Source organism: Papio anubis, chromosome 2, assembly GCF_008728515.1.
Source record: "Papio anubis isolate 15944 chromosome 2, Panubis1.0, whole genome shotgun sequence".
NCBI classification, from domain to species: Eukaryota; Metazoa; Chordata; class Mammalia; order Primates; family Cercopithecidae; genus Papio; species Papio anubis.
The window spans coordinates 69,067,103-69,088,289 of NC_044977.1; the positions used below are offsets into that span (position 1 = coordinate 69,067,103).

At 39.9% G+C, this 21,187-nt stretch overlaps 1 protein-coding gene across 23 annotated transcripts in view; it reads left to right on the plus strand.

The window, feature by feature from the left end:
- Nucleotides 1-21,187, plus strand: part of FOXP1 (forkhead box P1) — a 631,238-nt gene that overhangs the window by 585,338 nt on the left and 24,713 nt on the right. For all 23 annotated transcript variants that reach the window (XR_002519830.2, XM_003894193.5, XM_017954274.3 and 20 more), the window contains 2 exons: nucleotides 132-219; nucleotides 13,055-13,138. Coding sequence is in view for 22 of the 23 variants with exons in the window: in XM_003894193.5 (XP_003894242.1) it covers nucleotides 132-219; nucleotides 13,055-13,138 (172 nt within the window). In the remaining variant the exon portion in view is untranslated. The remainder of the gene's footprint in view (nucleotides 1-131; nucleotides 220-13,054; nucleotides 13,139-21,187) is intronic.

The following is a 21,187-nucleotide window of genomic DNA, read 5'->3' on the forward strand; positions in this document are numbered from 1 at the left end:
AGGCCACCCCCTGGACTACTGTCTCCTGGGAGCTAGACCCGCTGCCTAGTTTATGCTTAAACATCCTGGTAACTTATATTTTCCTTTTTGTTTCTCCATTTCACTTAATGATTTTCTATGTATTGTTGCAGACATCTCAACAGTGAGCATGCGCTGGACGATAGAAGTACAGCCCAATGTAGAGTACAAATGCAGGTTGTACAGCAGTTAGAGCTACAGGTAAAACCACATTTATTTTTAATATTACCTCAGTATGCCTCCAATTCCAAATTTCTGTAGTGTTCTGTAATGAGTTCCTGTGTACTCATTATTGAATGGAAGGTCCAAAACCTGTCATTTTATTTTATTTTATTTTATTTTATTTTATTTTATTTTATTTTATTTTTTACCTCTTTGGGCAGGTTCAGCCTCAGTTCACTCCTTGGAACTGCTGCTCAGAGGTTTCCAAATTCTGGGCACCTGTGTGTATGCAGCCAACTCTCAGCAGCCACTTTGAATGTTTCCATCTCTCTCTCACTTTCCCTCTCTTCTCACTTCTCCTTTGCATTTTCTGGTTATCTGTTGTCGGTGTAAGTCCTCAACGTCGCTCATATGATTAAACTGGAGCTAGGAAGACAAGCTGGGGAGAGAGAGACTGAGAGAATGAATGTGAATGAAGAGAGAAAAAGCGAGCGAGAGACCAAGATGGCAAGGCAGCACACACAAAGCCATGTTTTCCCAAGTTGCAATGGAAGTTGTATGTGGGTTTATCTCTCATTTTGCATTGTCCTTTTTTCTCTCCACCACTAAGAGTAATTGAGAGTTCACCGTGCACATCTTAAACACACATGCACATAATCAGATATATTAATATAGAATGTATATATCATATCTATTTATAGATATAAAATCTAGTATTTCTAAATACATAGATGGCTATGTTGAATACGTAGATGGCTATGTTGAATGTGCTTTATGACTAGGGAAAATGAAGTTTGCAGATTTTCCTGGGAATCACAGTGTGAGAGATGGGGAATTTTTTTTAATGTGAGTTGTACTTCCGGGTATAACTGGATAAACTACCATATTTTAACAATAATTCCATTCTTGGTATAATTAATAGAAAATTAGTTCTAAAAGTAAAAATTGGGTCAGAAATGGAGATTATTAAAATGTACAATTGCAACTGCCTGACCCTGCAAACCCCATTTATGCAGCCAAGTTCCAAAATGCTTTTGAATGCTTGATGACTCACAGTGGCTTCTTCCTCTGGCTGGTTCAGTGTAGGCAAGAGGTTAGCCGACTAGGGGAAATTAAAACAATGTTGTACATTATATTGTTACCAGCCATCGAAAAGCCTATTTTGTATGCAAGACAGCAATGCTGAGATATATGGAGAGCCCTAGGCTAAGTACAGAAGATAATTACATTTGGAATTTTACTGAGTTAAGTCATTTACAGCTTCAAATAGTTGCAGAGAAAAATCAGCCAAAACACACTTAAACTTTTTGTTGTGACTTTTCAGGATAGAAAGGATTTTTTTAAATTAGTTATCATCTTATATGACAAATTACATTTTTTAGTAGGATTTTTCTCAAAAGTTATTTTTGTTAGCCAGTTAATATTTTTCCATTCAAACTCTGGATATAAACTTATTAGAACAGTAAGATATTTACACAGGAAAAGGGCACATCATAAAATCTCAACATTTTAAAATAAGTCTTTGGAAACATCTTTACATTGACATGTTTATTGAGAAGAAAAAAACAGTAGTAGATGTAACCCACCCCCACAGTTCTTTTATGATTAAGACACAGCCCTTGACAAACTGGATTCAAAAGAATTAACTGGAAGATCTGGCCTGTAATCACAGCCCTTTGGGAGGCCAAGGAAGGCGGATCACAAGGTCAGGATTTCGAGACCAGCCTGGCCAATATGGTGAAACGCTGTCTCTACTAAAAATAGAAAAATTAGCCAGGTGTGGGGGCGGGCACCTGTAATCCCATCTCCTGGGGAGGCTGAGGCAAAAGAATTGCTTGAACCTGGGAGGCGGAGGTTGCAGTGAGCCAAGATTGTGCCACTGCACTCCAGCCTGGGCGACAGAGCGAGATTCCGTCTCAAAAAAAAAAAAAAAGAATAAACTACCTTTCTACCTGAACTTGTACGTATTGGTGGTGGTATTTATAAAGTGATAGACGCGCCTGCATTTATTTATTTGATAACATTAAATTCTTAATGATGGGCTAAAATAAATCGTTGACTAGAATTGTCACGGTTTGTCAGGTAGCCGTTCTAGACTACAGATTAGAGTGTTCGGCCATTGTTAATTACTCAAGAAGTGAGCATTTATTTTATGAATTATTCTTCGCTCTCCACAAAAAGAGGTTAGGAGAAGGAAAAGATTTAGACCATCATCAATAAATTAAGTGTTTATCTCCTGGCAGCTTTCATGTTGTTTTTTGGTGGGTGGGGCCTAGAAGTAGTACAAACATATAAGGATTCTTTGATTATTTATAGATTGCATTTATTTCTAGATTTCCTTTTATCCTTCAGCTATAAATCAAACTGAAGGCAGGTTTTTCAACTTGTGATAGATATCAAAGATGATCTGGCTAGAAGTTAGTATAATGTGGTCGTTCCTCGTAATGTTTTTTTGGGGAGTTTGCTGTAATGGAGGAAGGGACAACAGGCTAATTCTGACGTGTTCTGTTTCTGCAAAGCTTGAGGAATTATCAGAGTGATGACATAGATCTCGTTGAGAGCAGGGGTTAGCAACCCACAGACCTCAGGCCAAATCTCACAAGCTAGGGAATGTTTTTATTTTTAAATGGTTGAGGGAAAAATCTGAAGAAGAACATTATTTCATGACTGGTAAAAAGTCTAGGAATTCCAATTTCAGTGTCCATACATAAAATTATATGAGAACACAGCCATACCCATGCCCATTCATTTACTTATTACCTATTGCTGCTTTTCTCTACAGTAGGGAGAGTCAAGTAATTGAAACTGAATCTACATGGCCTGCAAAGCTGAAATATTTATGATCTGGCTCTTACAGAAGTTTGCCAGGCACCCCTGGTCAAGAGGATCAGAAAAACCATTTGTATTACAGTATTAGCAGCTTGTCCCCTTAGGTTCTGGCTGCCTAAAGCTCTGTTCACCCCCTTTTATCTCTTCCTTCTTAGCCAGGGTGTATAAAACCAGTCTAGTCTCCTACATGGGTCAGTTTTCCCTACTAGCGTCTTCAGAAGGCAAGTGCCTGCCAGTTTTGGAGATCACGGAAAGCTGGACAAGGGATATTCATTCATTCTTTCATCCACCCACCCATTCATTCATCCATCCACTTACCCATTTAGCAAGCATTACTTCGAACCTTTCAGATAGCAGGAATCTTGCTGGAGCTACTGCAAAGTACAGTGATTAAAACAGATAAAGCTGCCCTCCAAGTTCTTACAGTCTAGAAGGAAGAATAGACTACAAAATAATTTGCTAGTGAGACTGTCCATTCATTGGGCAGTGCTAGCTGACATTAACAGGTTCTTGAGAACACCAGAAATTTATTCAAAAGAGAGTTTCAATGCTAGAAAGGGGCCAGGCCAAAGCAGATTATATCCATTAGTTACCATTCGATCAGATGAAATAGATAAGAAAATGTTAGCAATTTTTAGTATTTAAAGAACCATTCCCCTGAGACACAGTTAAAAGAAGCCTTAATCAAGGATTCGATTGAGTCTTTGAGTTGCAGACCTACCACATATGGGGGCATTTGGGACATAGTACAGTTATACTCAAAGGAATCTATTCTTTATAGGCTTCCTCTTTCTCTGCACTTCAGCATTGCTAGCCTTGTGCTGTTCCATTTGCCACTTAATGTACCAGTGTCTAGAAACATACTTTTTAACTTACTTGACTACCAGTCATGGTACCCATAGAACCTGAGTTATTGGGGCAGTCAGGTCCCTCCAGCAGCAGGAATACTTTAAAGAGGTGTACTTGTCCTCAAACAGCCTATTTCTGTTTTCTGTTGGCATCGTCCCTCCCTTGTTCTCTCAGCCACAGACTGGCGCGTCACCTCCTTTAGAGGGGATGACCTGCACATTACTGACCAAAGGCCTACTTCACATTTCTTAAAGCATTTATCAGTCCAGGAAAAACTTGAACCTCCAAGTATCTCTCAAAGTGTGTTATAAAATTATCATTGATTAACTTGAATTTGAAAAACATTTGTACCACTTAGCACTACAGGAAAGAGCAGTTACGTTTTCATCAGTTCCCAAAGGGCGATGATCACTGTATTAGAGGAGGAGGAGAAATCACCCCTGCTACTCAGACTCACAAGACCTCTCTCTGCAGCACGGTACTTAAGTGTTCACACGTGGTCAAGATAGACCACACATGTGCCCCATCGTAAAAACAAACCCACTATGCTCAGATCGAATCTTACCATATACATTGACGGAGGTTCAGGATGTCTAACCTAGAGGGTCATCATGAAAGGATTCCACAGGAGAATTCAGAGGGCACAGTAGCTGTAGAAGTAACCAAAGCTGGTGAAGGTCACTTAAGCGCTATGTACCTAGACAGCCTCCTTGAATTTAAACCCCAGAAACCGTTTCTCTTACCCGAAATGGAAGGCCCTTGTGTCTTTGAACTGTCAGACAAATCTCCCTAAAGAAAAAAGATACAATTTTTCCAAAATAACTACTGTTAGCCATAGGGGATAGTGGCTAGAGATGTTCCCCTCCATAGAGCTATCTGTACAATACTACACTTGAATTAAACTGAAAGGCCTTCAAGGCTGTACTGGTGAGATTTCAGGCAACTGGGCAGAAATAAAGACAATGGGTTATGGAGACTGATTTAGACTATCTAATCAGCACTGTGCATGAGAGCTGTCCTGTCCCTGTGTATTTAAAATATGGCTTGAGGCCGGGCAGGCGCGGTGGCTCACGCCTGTAATCCCAGCACTTTGGAAGGCTGAGGCAGGTGGATCACCTGAGGTCGGGAGTTCGAGACCAGCCTGACCAACATGGAGAAACCCCATCTCTATTAAAAATACAGAATTATCCGGGCACAGTGGCACATGCCTGTAATCTCAGCTACTTGGGAGTCTGAGGCAGGAGAATTGCTTGAACCTGGGAGGTGGAGGTTGCAGTGACCTGAGATCGCACCATTGCACTCCAGCCTGGGCAATAAGAGTGAAACTCCGTCTCAAAAAAAAAAAAAAAATCATAAAATAAAATATGATTTGATTTACGAAACCAAAGTTTTGATAGAAATGTCAGTTACAAAAGGCAAGGTACATCTATATTTGTTAAATTTTTGTTGAAAGATATAAAAATATATGGTGAATGTTTTCTTAGCAGTAGAAAGAATGTTTATGTAGAGCTTGTTAACAAAGAAGGGTTGGTTAATTCCATTCTCTTGTTGCAACCTTCTACTGGTCTCATTTAGAGAAGAGTGAAGAAGACATCTCAGTGGGCCTTCTGAGCCTTTTCAAACATTTCTTACTGCATTTCATTATTCCAAAGACAGTTATAATTTTTAAACATTTTACCGAAGGACCCCAGCTATTAGCTGGGGTCTAAAACTGTAAACCCGGAGAAGTGTGTGAGGTCCTTATACTATACACATAGACACCTAACAGTGAGACAGACACCATAAAAATCATTTTTTTCAATGACATACATGCCTTTTTGAAGTCAGGGAATGCAGTAAGATTTCATCTGTTCCTTTTTGACGGATTCTTCTGGAATGATGTACAGACAAGGAGATGAGTTAGAAATGGAGTGGAGAAAATTCTCATAATCAGTATACATAGTCTTACATAGGTTGTGAAATGTGCAGTCTTCCCTCTACCCCCATCACGACAGAGGGACAGAGACACAGGAAGTACAAAGTTTTTAAGGATAAGAACTCCCTACTGAGAAATGCCATGGCCAGGATTATAAGGAAACACTCGAAGCTTCCGCAATATTGGGCACCCACTGTCCACCGGCCATGGGCCTAGGGATGTAGATTCATATGAATGCAGATTACTTGGGTCCTCTTAGGTGGGACATTCATGTGAACTCTTCTAGCCTCTAAGCTAAAGATGAGATGTCACAGAAAGTTGCAGTGGTGGCTGGATTGTAATTCCGTTTGGGGGAATGGGGAAACCATTCGATTTCACAGACAGAAAAAAAAAAATCTGACAGAATTGACTTCACTTAGGAAGCTGAGACAGTAGTGGTACAGATACATATTTCTGACCACATACAGTGGTTTTAATTTGTTCTATGATCATGTGACATTGCTGAATTGCTATATGTTTTCTCTGATGGATGAAGATGTCCTGATGTTTTCATCATGTGTCATGGGAGCAGGTTCAGGACAGGCTTCCTACAACCCCTCAGCCTCTAGGCCCTTTAAAATGAATATTGAAAGCAGGCAAGGGAAAAAGGAATCAACCAAACCAAGATTGATCTGCCTGGCAGGAGATGGGGTGGAGGTGTGTGTGCCTTTTATTCTTCCATTCAGTCACTACTTATCAAGCACCTATTATATAGAGAGCACCCGGATGCAGATAAGTAAGGTGGCGTGGCCTCTTCCTGTAATACACAACCTAGTAGGGTAAGACCAGGATGCCTTTAACTTCCCTGCCAGGCAGAGTTTCTAAAAGCAAGGGGTGAGGGATTGGGGAAGGTGACAGTGGAAAGGGTTGTTGGCAAGGACATTCCAGGCCAAGGGAGCCATGAAAGATGTTGCCTAGGTTGTAGGATAAGGAAGAAAGGATAGTGGAAGAATATATTGCTCTTAAAATTCATCTGTCTGTTTAACACAAAACAGGGTAACCAGCTGTCCCAGTTTACTTTCTTGGACTGAAGGGATTCCTGAGAGTTGGGATTTTCAGTTTCAAAACCGGAAAAGTCCTGGGCAAGCTGGGAGGAGTTGGTCACCCTACTCCACTAGCAGTGGGAGAGAGCTATGGAATGCTCCCTCTTCTGCTTGTAATTATTTCATCTGGTTTGGAAACCATTTGACTGGCCAGCTGTTGAGCTCCTGCTGTGTGCCAGGGCACTGTCGGAGGTGCCTTCTGTCCCCAATTTCTTGGAGTCCCCACAGTCCCTCTGTGGGTAGACACCACCCTATTTCCTTGATTCTAAAAGTCACTTTTTTTTTTTTTTTTTTTTTTTGGAGACGGAGTCTTGCTGTGTCTCCCAGGCTGGAGTATAGTGGCAGGATCTCAGCTCACTGCAACCTCCACCTCCTGGGTTCAAGCAATTCTCCTGACTTGGCCTCCCAAGTAGCTGGGACAGCAGGCATGTGCCACCATGCCCTGCTTGTTTTTGTATTTTTAGTAGAGACAGGTTTCATCATGTTGGCCAGGATGATCTCAAACTCCTGAGCTCAAGGGATCCACCTGCCTCAGCCTCCCAAAGGGCTGGGATTACAGGCCAGTGTGTCCAGCCAGGAGTCACTTTTTAAAAGAAAAAATATAACATTTGGAAATTAATGTATGTCTTACATTTAATGAGTGTGTTTAATATAGTGTTTCTTCTTGTTCTTTGAGAAGGTATTACTAAATCTCATGGTTATTTTAACTATCGCTGGCTTCTTAAGAGTCAAAGAAATAGTTTTCAGGGATCCCTCCAGATAGGGAAACTGAGGTTTAGGAGGTCCGATTAACTTGTTTAAAGCCAATGGCGAATAAGGGCAGAGCCTAGGAGGTTAACCCAGTCTTTGTAGCCTGTGCTCCTTTTATCGTAGGATCCTGCCTTATGCTTCCACCGAGAGGATCATTGTGGCCCAGTTGGCCTCTATGAAGGAACTGGTTTTAAAACCTGGCTTTGGGGGCCCTGCCCCTCTGCCTCGTGGAGCTCTGTTGTGGGCAATCCATGGTAGCAAAGCAAGGCTGGAGTCTGGTGATGCTGGGATCACTCCAACATCTCCCAAATCATCTACACCAGGAATTGTAAGCTCTAAGAAAATGTCAGCAGGGAGAAAAGTGCACAAGTTTCAGTAGCAGAGGGAGACATTAATCCTAACACAAATCAATTACTGTACGAACTTTACATGTGATTACTGTACCATTAGTGGTGCTATTTGTAATCACACCAGCCTCCTAGACTTTAGCAAATTTATTATCTGTAATGTATCCCCCTTTGGCCCTGTCTAACACTATTCGAGGCAATACTCAGGACAGTTCCTATACCAGCGGCCTCACAGAGCCTCCTGATACTCCCTGCACAAGCCCTGAGCATATCGGGGAAAGAGAGGTCCTAACAGCATGGTAGTTCCGTATTGCGACTGCTTTGTAACCGGAGCCGAGAAAAAGAAGAGAGAGAGTCTCTGGGTTTCTCACTTCCATGTCCTTCTGTGAAAACCACGACACTTATTTTTCATAATTTAAAATCCTGCCTTACTCTGGGAGCATTAGAATTCCTAGACTATGACTGAGTATTAGTGTGCGTCTGCTTTAAATGTCAAGAGAGTCTTTAATAATCACATGTAAGGAATGTTAAGATGGTGACAGAGTACAGTAAAAGTAGGGAAATTCTTCGATTGGGGTGAAATGAGCCATATATTGCCCACCACCTGAATGTTGTAGTTGGTGTGGAAGAAATCATTTAAAAGTTTTTCACTGGTACTAAGTTCTGAAGCCATAGTTGGACAAGGTGGGTCAGAAATAACTGGTAAATGCTCAGTTTGGTAGAGTAATTTGAGTTCTGCTCCTTCTTGTCACTGCTTTTTCTCCCCCTTGTTTTTCTTCTTTTCATCCTATGTACTTTAGAGACCTTTAGAGATCCAGTGTTACTGGATATGCTCTGCCCAAATCAGGTTAATCTCTTTGGATCATCATTGTATACAAAACTCCTGAGGAAACGTATACAGCCACTGTTGAAGGCCTTCTCAATCCATGGCAGAGAGTAGTGTCTCCCATTTAACTTCATTATACTTGGACACTTGGGGTCCTTATTTAAAAATACCTACTTCCAGGTCTCACCGTTGGAGTGTTGGCTCCAGCATGTTTAGGTGAGACCCCAGTCGGTTAACTTGGAGATCATCATTGTATGGGATAATCTGAACTCATCCATTCATTTAGGTGCCTCTTAAAACTCCATGTGCCCCCCTTCCATGGAGATTCTTTGAAAAGACACTTACTTTTCATAATTTAAAATCCCCTCTAACTCTGGGAGCAGTAGTTCAGCGTGAGAGCAGGGAGGTAGGTAGACAATGACGTATGATTTGAATTATTGTCCCAGGTGATTCTTAGAATCACACTAGTGTGGGAAACTCAGACTAAGCATCATGTAACTGGGACCCTAGTCTTATTTCTGCCCTTTCCCAGTTCCCTGACCTCAGATATGTTTACCTTGAAAACCCCAGTTTCCCCAGTTACAAAACAGAATAGGACTAAGGGACTTAAAATAGCCACAGTAGCCTTACCTCTGTTAAATCAAAGGAGTGTCTTGGCCCTTTCTTCTCATCTGTCCTCAAGAAGTCTAGCATTTTTACACATACAAAGCCCTTCATGTATTTCAGCAGAGTTTTGTTTCTCACGAGTAAGAACTGCCAAATTGGCCTTAAAATGATTAGTCCTCCTGACAATATAGAAAATGGTGATGTTAAATGAACCCCAAACCATGTTCCCTTTTCTCTGTTAAAATAATGAGTTTAATCTTAGTTTGTATCTTTGAGGATGTTGAATGGAACTTCCTAGCCTTTGGCAGTTATCAGTGGCTCGGGTGCAATACACAAATTCTGATCTTTCACAGCCCAGACTATCTCAAACCTAATTTGAGGCCATGGCTAATAGAGGAGCAGATGACCTATTTCAGCCGAAGGGTAGAAAAATATTTGCCTAAGATGAGGGGAAGCTACAGTAAGAACCTGAGACAAATTGATAAGAAGTGGGTTTCATCTTTCCTTCGCTTTCTGTTCCATTCTTTAAACGATCAAAATTATTTCTCTTCCCAGTTAGCCCAGCTGCAAACTCCATTGAACCCCTGTTAAGCAGATCGAGATTTCAAACATATCCTCAGCCAGGACAAGTCTAGATACACTGGATGGATTTCACTTTTCTTTTTTAAAAAAATTAGGAAATTGTTGAGCATTCATGAAGCACTCGTCATTTTGCTAAGCTTGTTATGTGCAAGAACTCTTCTGATCTTCAGAACACCCCTTCAGAGTTCAGAGATGATCATTCCATATTTAGAAGGAGAAACTAGGTAATTAAAAAGATTACATAATGTGCTGAGTCACTGAGCCAGGATTTGAACACAGCACAGCGTGATTGTTTTGTCCACATCCTTAACCGTAGTTCTACGGAACGGCTGTTGTAGTTCTACGGAACGGCTGAACAAACGCAATAGATTAAAATGACCCCTGCACAAACAGCTCCCTCTAATGTTTAGGCCATTGTCGATCCCTTTATGCTAGATACTCATTCCATACCCACTGGGGAAGTTTTTTAGAGAGTAATTCTCTTCTGATATTTCAACACAAATTTTCTTTTTAATTTGTCAACCAAATTTTAATGGGCCTTTGGATTGAATGTCTCAACCTCCTTTTCTTTGCTTTTCATGGAATTCATAGTTTAAGAGGAAATGCTGGAATATACTTGCTAATATTAAATGTTTGTATCCTCATATTTTAATAATGAAAGGATGCCGTGAAAATTGATGGGGATGGTGAGCCCGTGGGATGATGGCATAAAAACTAATAAAGAATGTGAAAGCTTTTGGAAGGAGCAGTTAGTATTACAAATGCAAGACAGACATTGTAGACAGGATGTGGTTTCAATAGGTGTGAATGTTTAGCCTTTTTGCCTAAAAAAAAAAGAAAAACTGAATTTGGCGGGTTTCTGTAATTGTTAAAACAGTTTGTGTTAGAGCTATAATTGATTTAAAGCCTTCAACTCATTCAAGAATATGATACTACACATTAGTTTGCACTAACCAAACAAAACCAAAAAGTTAGATTTTTGCCTTTTTATGTAACCTTGTCCATCTTTTAAAAAAGCAGAACTAGGGTGGTGCAATTGAGGTTCCTGGATAACTCTCAGAATTGGTGATGAATTCTAAGCAGTGTGCTCATGGAAAAATATGAAAATGTTTCCGATGGCAGTTACCTCCAGGGTTTATGAAAGTGGCCGTGTATACAAATTCTAGGTATGTGTTTGCAATGTAGTGTTGCTACCTTTGGCTGACCAGTAAAAGATCAGCTTGGTAGACCTTTGGACAGAAATATGGAGGAGATGTTTCCTTTAAATGCTCGGGATTTGGATTTTCCTTGTACCACGCTTAGTCTTTATAATTGCTACATCAACACGGTTTACCCCCAAATTAAGTCACAGTTAATATTCAGCAGACTTCAGTAAATATCACCTCTCACCCTTTAATTTGTATTGTTCAGCATGACAGACTACTTGTTTTTAAGAAAAATACAATTGATTTCTGCCCTTTGATAACTTTAAATTCCTTCTGCCCTTTGATAACTTTAAAACAAAACATTTCTTAAAAAGTCTGAGTATTTGACATCAAAAAGCTTAGGATACTTACATTAAAAAACTTAATAATAATGGCAGAAAAATAGCATTCCCAACATTTTAATTGTTCTAAGCCTCTTTGGAAAACTAAATTCCTTTAGCATTATGTGTTCAGAGAATCTTTTAGTTTGGCTGTTCAATAACTTGCTAAAGAACAGAGGAGGAATAACATCAAGTGGCTCCTAATATGGTATCATTTTCATTTCCTGTTTGTTGAAAGATAAATGCTAACACTGTACGGCTTTTTTTTTTTTTTTCTTTCTCTCTTAATTTATTCCTCCCTGAACCACAAGGGAATAAAAAGAAAAAAAAAATCAAATGTGATATGGCTTGAGACTGAGTCATCCAGTAGGGATAAGCTGAAAGCTTTTTCCCTTCTTCCTTTTGTGCTCTTTCCCTTTTCTCTGTCTTTCCACAATCCCCGCCCCCCGTCCCCCTTCTTCCTTAGAAAATAACTGTATTTAAATAGATAAGGTGCATTTGTTTTTTTATATGGGAATAATTTTAGACTTTAAAAAACTGTTGATTTTTAAAGGATTTAAGGTTAATTATGTGACAGAACTAATGAGTCCCTCCTTAATTCTAAGGCATTATTTTGGACAAATGATCTACCAAAGTATTGAAATTAAACTGTATTCTCTCCCTCTCCTCTCTCTCTCTCTCTCATATTAATCTCTTCTCCATTTTCCCTAAATGCCACAGCTGTTCTCTTAACTATCCCTTTATCTTTAGGGGATATATTTCCCACTTCTTTTACAGAAGTAATCGTTATGTGTCCCCTATGCCCAAATGTCTTGAACTGTTGAAAATATCGAGTTAAAGCAGTCCAAGCAAAGCATAAAGGATGTAGCTTCCAATAAGCCGTATTTCAGTGCCTACTGTGTATATCCAGTTAGAAACTTGTGTGACTTCAGAAGATCGTTTTTTATGGAATAAGGACACTTAAATTACTAAGATGAGACTAGCACATAGCAGGTACTCAAATCTTGAGTAAATGAATGAGCAAGCTTATTCTACGCTCATTTGAAAATGGGAACCTGTCATCCCTTGGAGCCTGCTCCTGGCCTGCTAATATCACTTGCCAGCACTGTCTTAATCTATGCCTACCTGTTAAGAAAGATGAAGCTAATTTTGCATAAATGTATCCATCTGTCTAGGAGTTTTTCCACAACCACAACAGATGAATTTATGGGTTTTAGCTACCTAGCTCATTTTCCCTTGGCTTTTCTCGGGAATAAGGTTGGTTAATAGGCATGATTCACATTTGTCTTTTAGCTGTCTGTGTTCCATGGGACTGCGTGGTGCCAGCAGGTCTAGAACTTCCTAGTTAAAGTCTAATGCATCTAGTGTTGAGAAATCCCACACCAGCACCTCCGGTTACTTAGAGTTTGGCAGTGGTCATGTAGCTTTCAGAAACAAGCAATGAAAATGATTTTATCACGTGCTATGGTGCCATAGCGTAATTTGTAATATGTATCATTTTTGGTGTTAAAAGAGTCATGCATCTTTATTCAGAGAAATAACAAAGCATTTTCTTCCCACCAGCTTGCGAAAGACAAAGAGCGCCTGCAAGCCATGATGACCCACCTGCATGTGAAGTCTACAGAACCCAAAGCCGCCCCTCAGCCCGTAAGTACTGATCCCCACCAAGCGGAAAAAAAAACAAAACAAAACGTGCAGTATTCCTTTTCTACTTCCCCACCCCAAACCTAGGAAGGAGGGACCAGCCTACTTTGGTGGAGCTTTGAGTTTTGAAGGCCTTAGATTCATGTGACTGCTTCTGGCTACCCTTGATGATGAAGGTCGTATGCTAGGCATTTGGGGAGATACAGGATGATTCAGACATGGTCCTTGCCCGTAAGACCCAAGCACCCAGCTCTTCTTTAAGGGCAGAATGATTGGTGCCCAGGCAAGGTACTGAAATACATTATGAGAGCTCCCTGGAAAAAGAAAATCTTTCTGAATGGTAGGAACACAGAGAAGACAGCTAAACCATGACAGCAAAGGAAAGGGCATTTCAGCTCGGGTAAGCTGAGAGACAGTGGTGTTTAGGAAAAAGAGCAGGGACTAGTCCAGTCTAACTCTTAACAGAGGAAAGACATAGGAAACCTACTGTTGGAATAGTCAGAGGCTAAATTATGGAGAGGCTCTAGTGGTTACTAAGGAGTTTGAAATGAAAATTATTCCTTCACAGTTAGGAGACCAAACACAGTACACTGAAATTACATTTAATTTGTAAGAATCTCCTCTTTCTTGCCTTGTTCCCTTTTACTGGACCTTGAAGGGTGTCATCCCAGCACAGGCTGTTAATATCGAAGCAGAAGGATCGTGTTTGAACCTAAAACTTTGTCTTGGACCTCGTTCCTTGTAATAAATCGATCTCTTTAATGGTCGTATTTCTCTTACATTTCTAAAATTCTCCTAGTAGCTTTAACTGATTATTCAAAATGGAGACAGTGCTTTGCTTCTTGATTTTAAGATTTGTAAAATTTAAAGGTACACTGCCTTTATTTGATTTTGCTTGGAGTCACTGTGTGAAAATTAATTGAGCGTTGACAATCTATAGTTAGTACCAGCAATTTTAATCAATATGCAATGATGCAGCGTAATGGCAAAGTATTGGTTTATCTGTTTTGACTGATTTTTTTCTATAAATAAAGCAAACATACACCCATATATGTATGATTTATGGTGATAGAAATAAAACGGAGTCAGACTATTAACCCAGCAAATATGGTAGCCTGCCAAGATGCAGTTGGCAGGCAAAATTAATGTCTGAAACAGAACACATTACTGAGATATAGGACATAAAATCATTAAACACTTCGTGCATCCATTTTTACTAGGAAGGAGTCCTTAGTTTCCGTGTATTTTACAGTAAATGGCTGTAGGACTGGATGTGTAGGCTACCAAAAAGAAAGGAAAAAAAGAACCAACTCATTCAGTGTTGTGGCATCAGTAGTCAACTGCGCTGTTTCTAACAGCCCCTCCTTCTAAGGAGGATGTTGGAAAGATCTTGAACCCAGCTAAGCAAATTGGTGAACCTCTGAGACGACTTGGCTGAAGTTATCTCGAAGAAGTGTAGCTGACTGCACAGGGCATTCACTGCCTTGGAACTTCCTGAAAGTCTTAAGATGGCTTTAATGAAATGGTTTTCCCAGATTGAAGGGTTCGAGTCTTTGCACCTAGCAACAAGAATGAGATTATCTCTATCTTCTTCCACGGATCAAAAACAGTGATAGGATAATGGTTGGACCCAGCACTGTAGGCGTGGATCTTGGGGCTCCCTGGGAAGAGGAAGGTTACAATTAAAGGAACTACAAAACCCCGTAGGGCGCTTGGCGAGTGACTGGGCTGGGTGTTGGCAGAGAGCACCATGTATGTAAGCCCCCGTGGGCCACAAAAGGACCACTGGATTCTTCATGTAGGACCAGTGTTAAGCAGCCGGTAAACAGGGAAAAGCATGGGGGGGAAGTGAACAGGGATGGAAGGTTTGTCTTGATTAGTATTAAAAAAAGTGTTTTACATTCTAGAAAATTATAACTTTGAAGGGGACCTCCTACTAAATTTATTTTTAACTGCTCTATTGAAAATTCTCTACCACTAGTCAACATTATCTCTTAGTAGCTCAGCACAGTATTTCTTTATTAAAAGAAATAGGCACGAATATTTTTGACTGAAAAATTAATAGCTTTTGAATTCATACACAGCAGGTTTTCTTTTGCAAAGAAGTCCAATATCGCTGCACAGCACTTCTATAACCATTTATTTAGAGTCCAAGTCAAACCTTTGACAGCTAGAGCAGCGCTACAAGCCAATATAAAGAACTCCAAGATGTAAACCAACAATAGGCCGTCTGTGTGAGGTTTGCCATTGTCAAATACATAGATTGTTTGGATTAGTTTATGTAAATGTACTGTTGTATTACCCTTTGAAAAAAAAAGATCACATTTGTGTATGAAAAGTGGTTCCCTTCACAGGCAGCATTATAAATTCCTTATCCTTTAACTTACATGTAAGAAGTAAAAATTGGTGCCTGACAAGCAGATATTGTGTGACACTCTGTTGTCGGAGTGAACCTGCCTTCTTTTCATTTATTGGAAAATAGAAAATTTTATTACAGATACCATCTTATAAATCAGGAATTATTAAAATATGTATAGGTGAGGCATTGGGAAATTAATTATAAAAGGTAGACGTGTAATGTTTTGCATAAATTTTCACTTCTTTGCCAAAAAGAGAAAAAAAAAGGGCACACACATACAGCAAACCCTTGATGCTTTCAACTTTAAGGGCCCAGAGCTATCTGGTGACTAATTCTCACGTGCAAAATATTCTCTGCAGTCTGTAATTAATTTATTCCACCCTAAATAATAGAATGCATGATGTTTGTTTGAATGAGTATCCTTCTAGAATCTTTGATTTGAAACAAGCAGTCACCAGGATTTAAATCTAACCATAGATGGGGACTTTGATGTTACAACCTTGCCAGTAAGTTCATGAAGCTTTTTCTTTTTTCCATTTCTGTGTAAAAGAAACCTCGTGTTTATTTTAAAATTCTTAGTCACTAAGTGATAGAATGCTTTGCTGTAAATGTTGCTTTTCACTAAATGCCATTTGGGTGTTAAGTGTCATTTGCTGTATCCAATCATGCAACCAGTCCTCATTTGTTTGCATCAAAGAAACTGCTAAAATGTTCTTAGATTGTTTTTACATCCGCTCATAGACGCATTTTCTGGATCCTATTGTGGGACTCATCAGATTTGAATAGTTAGAGGATACGCTCATCTCGGGAAAGTGCCCAAGTTTTTAGACATGGATCTGAGGAAGAAAGCTTATGGGTGAACTGGGACAGGAGCTCAGGGGCTTCCCATCCCTCAGACTCCTTCGACAGCCTTTCTTCTTGCTTGCTGTCATGTCTCTTTAAACCTAAGTAAAACCAACCTTTCACAACAAAACCAAAGACTCAAGGTGCAAGTTGGTTATGGAAAGGGAATTCCTACATTTGAAATCAAACTATTCCATCAACAAATATGTCTTGAGTATGTGACATACTGAACAGAGTAGTCTGTCGCATGAGCGAGGCCCATCCCTGCCATGGAGGTGTTTGGAGCCTGGTAAAAGAAATAACAAATAACTATATACATACTCACACAGTCTCACTTTCCATGAATTGCACTACCTGTAAGTAGAACAGCTGACCCAGAATGGTGAAGTCGGGGGAGACTTCTGGTAGAAATGATGTCTAAGCTGAAACCTAAAAGATGAGCAGGAAGAAATGGTAAGAGGTCAGCCTCGTGAACCTTTCCTTAGGTTAAGAGTGGGTGCACAAATCGGTCCCTCTGATTGGTGAGGATCAGTGTAGAGGAAGGAAAGGAATAACCAACATCAGTTACGACAAGCTTTTCAAAGTTTTAATTTTATCAAGACTGAACACTGCATGGACGTATGTAGTATGTGTAAGTTGACCAGAGCGGCCCTAAGTTCTAGCTATCAGGTAGAGCAGAAAAGCAGCTCTTATATTTAGAATGGCCACATTTCTTGTTATTTAAGTTTTAAAAGATTCTATTCTTTTCTATGGAAAGAGCAGCAAAAAACAACAGTAAACTGCCCTAATGAAAATGATTGATATTCTTTTGTTCCAAACTCAGTAAACATTCTCAAAGTAAACACCCAGATGTATTGCTTGGAGGTGAATTTCTCCATGCTTCCTCTGTGGAGAATTTGCCAGGATACTTCATTTGGGGGAGGGAGTGAAAAACTAAGAGGACAAAACAAAAACAACAAAAAGAAACATGTCTGTGGTATGATGACTTTATTAAATTGCTACGGATTTCTTAAAAAGACTTTTCACTCTCTGTCATTATATCAGGAAAACACTGTAAATCGTATTGTATAATACTGAGTACATGAGAGGTACGCTTTGCTTTAGGGTATTCCTGCACATCAGAGAACAACTTCTGCTTCTGGAGAAACCACATTCTTTCAGATTTGGTGGGCACGTAATTATAGTGTAGGTGGTATATCCTTCTTGACGAAAATCTTATAAAGCACTTACAGGAACTTGGATATTTGGAATGAAATACAGTATTAGATTTTCATTTTTACAGATTTTCTTTTCCCCTAACCATAGCCATTAGGACTGTTTTGAAAGAGTTTTTAGCTGCTATAAAAACAGAGTGCCCCCCCCTCCCCCGAAAAAAAAAAAGAAAAAGGGTCTTTTAACTCTTCAAGGATCATTTGGGCTGCCTGAGTCCTTGCTTTAGAGTTGGAGAAATAATATTAAACAGTCATAAAAAGGGATTCTTAGGCACAACACACAAAAGCTGTTTTATATACTGTTTTTCATTAAGTGCCCCCCACTCCCCCACCTTTCAACTAGAATGTTTTTGTTTTTGCTTTTAGTATCCCTGCCAATACCACCACCTTCTAAGTCATTACCTTCGATGAGCACGCGTCTCTAAAACAGGGCCAGGCTGAGATGGTAAAGGAAAGGAAAGCAAAGGCTTGTAACAAAGGCCTTCAGCTGCCACCCACTGTCCTGCCCTCCACACGGCCTGGTAACGTCCCTCCAGCCTCAGAAAGGCCGTCTCTGAACTCAGTGATTCATACCCAGAAGTGACACCGCCATGCAGTTAAAGCAGGACTTGAGCTGGCTCAGGCCAGTAAAACCAAGAGCAGAAAAACAAGTTCTGTGAGCCCGAAAGTCCCTACTACGCAGTTGTGTCCCTTGGTGTTTGGGTTTCAGGTTTGTCTTTTGTTCTCAGAATCTGTTTTCATGTGAGGCAAGAGCACAAACAAAAATAAAAATGAGTTCTTATGGGAATACTTACAAGTCTGTTTCTGTCAGGGGTTTACATCAGCGGTTTATTTTGTTAATGTGAGTGACTCATCATCTTTAAACAGGAGGGGAGATTACTGTTAAAAACTAAAGATTAATTAAAAAAAAAAAAAAAAGAAAAAGGACTAAGCAGAATAGTGGGTAGCCGACCAAGTTTGAATAGTTTCGATGGCTAAAAGAAAAGCTGATGCCTGAGAGTACAAATAAATTTAAAAAATAAAACCCTACAGCAATTTCAAATGACATAAGAATTTAACTTTTGGCCAGAGTTTCAAAGAGATTATCTTTGCTGAAATCATCACATGATGGAAACTTGCCATGTAGAACATATCAGAGTTACTGACTCTTCTAAACATAGCAACTTCTTTTAAATAGAAAATGAACACAATAAGAAAAATAGGCTTTCCATCAGGAAAAGAAACCCTCCCAGTCCATTCCCTTCCTGCTCCGTGCCCCAGAAAAAATTATCTTTTAAAACCTTAACTGCAATCAGAAACACAAAGCACATATGCTTTCATTTCCAATTGATGATTACATTAAGATTTAATAGTTTACAATTAAGATGAATATTTCAAGATTACAGCAAAAACCCACACCATTCCCCATTTGCTCTTCTGTTCTAAGTCTGTAATTAATTTTTTTTTGGGGGGGCACACTTTTTTCAAAGAGGCCTTAATTAAAAGAGCAGGTTTGGTTTGAACACAGAGCCTGTTTTGAATCTTTCTGCTCCATTCTCTCTATCTCAACCTTCCCTTTCAAAGATGGTTTCTCCTCAAGACAAGCATGTGATCATCAAACAGAAGTTTAAAAGTTAAGAAACTTCTATACCAGTTGACAAGGTTGACATTTCATTAACTTGTTGGTTCAGTCTTCAAGTGATTTTGTGTGGCAAAGCACCCTGTGTTTGGAGCGTACAGCTTTTTCTTCCTTCCCTCACAGGCTACAGTCATGTTTAATTTGGAATCTGGGCTCCTTTGGCAAATTAGCAATTAGAACAATTTTGTGGGAATATGTATATGTGTCATTAGTTTTCCTGCAAATTAATAGCAAGGGCAGAGGTCAGGCAGAAATTTTCCACTTGACTGCAGCTCCTCTATTGAGACTTGGCACTTGGTTTTGGAATGGCCACAGCTGCTCTCAGCCACCCTCTTCCTCTAGGAACTGTCTTTTAATTAGTTTACCTCATAGCCATCATTACAAATATTACTGCCTCCCCTCCTCGAAATAAAATTACTGTTTCTACAAAATATTCCAGTGACATCTTGCACCACTGCACATTGATGGTGGGGTCAGTCGAATGCAGCATTTAATCATTAGATCACCTCCATCCGCGTCTCCTAATTAGAGTCCTTACAATACATTTTTATCTGGTAATTAGCTGAGATTGGCTGCTTCCTCTGTGGCTTATTAGAGACAGCCCAGCAGTGGGTGTGAATCACGGTGTCATTTGTCAAGCCTGGTAAGCCCCCTCTCTGCTCTCTTCTGGCTCAATGTTTATTCCCACTTGCTAATGTTCAAAAGCCTCCGGAAAATTCTACCTTCATCTCTTCCTTTGTGGATTGTGCTAACTTGGAGGGATTTTATTTTTCGCTGTTGACTTTTTTTTGGTAGAGAGAGTCCTACTGGTGAGATCTTGGTGGAAGCTACAAGACTCACATCCTTTTGGCATTTGATGACATTTTACTGTGGGATTTGTCTATTCTTCTTAGCTGTGAACACCCAAAAAGATGGGCTTGCACTCACTGAATGAGTTTTGATTTCTGACAATGAAACTGTAACTCAGTTAACTTGGTGATCTTCCTCCCAAAACTGGAAGGGAGCATGCATGCAGGACATTTGTGTTTGTAATTTTCATTGCATCTTTAAGAAGGCCACAGTGTTTAGGGAAAAGTTCTTAAACTGAAAAGAGAAGCCAAGAAGTATAGTCAGTCCTCGGAACTGCTTTGTGGTTACTGTGTACCTTTGCCCTTTGACATATGTGTTCGATGGTAAGCCCTTCAAGGGCAGCAGTTAACTGTTTTATTCCTGTTTTTGTCATTGTAGGACTAACTGCCTTATATTTGCTCAGTTACGTGTGTTGAATGTCATGCATAAGCAGGGATAAAATGCTCTGCATGGAATCTTTTCCAAAAATGAGCATACAGAAAAATGAAACTGGTTAGTGTTCATTTTTCCCATTAACTAGGCATAAGATGATTATACAAAGGATCTAGAATCGTACAAGTGTGTGGTTTGACTTCGGGTCTGGGTTGGGAATATGGGCAAATTATTTAATCTTTCCAAGCCTCAGTTTGCTTATCTGTGAAGTATGAGTAATAACATCTCAGATATTAGTGGTGGTATGAGAATTAAAGGAGACCACACAGTGGCAGGTGGTTTAAAACATGATTTTTACAAATGTTACCCATGACTTTCCAAAGTGCTCTGAGATTCTTAGGCTTAGCAGCATCTGAATTATAAAAGCTGTATATTTATGAGCGTTCGCCTTTCATGCACTAATTTCCTTGACCCTTTGCTTGGGCTGATGCTTATACGTACTGTTCCTGTACTTGGTCAGTGATTAAGGCCGGAGGTGAAGAAGAGGTCAGCCCCAACTCTTCCCCCCTTGGCTTCTCAGCTCTGCCCCATCCTGCGGCTGCTACTGTGAACTGTTCACACTTAGTTTGCAAATGTGTGTCAGAAAGCCCGGTTTCCAGCACTATAGAGAAAAAGCCACTCATGGCATCTGCTCAGCTTGCTGGGGCATTTGTAAGGGCAGTGCCATCTCCATAGCTTGCTCTTCACGGGCATTGTCTGTTGCTCACCGAGTGAACATTCTATGCTGAAAATAAAAAGGA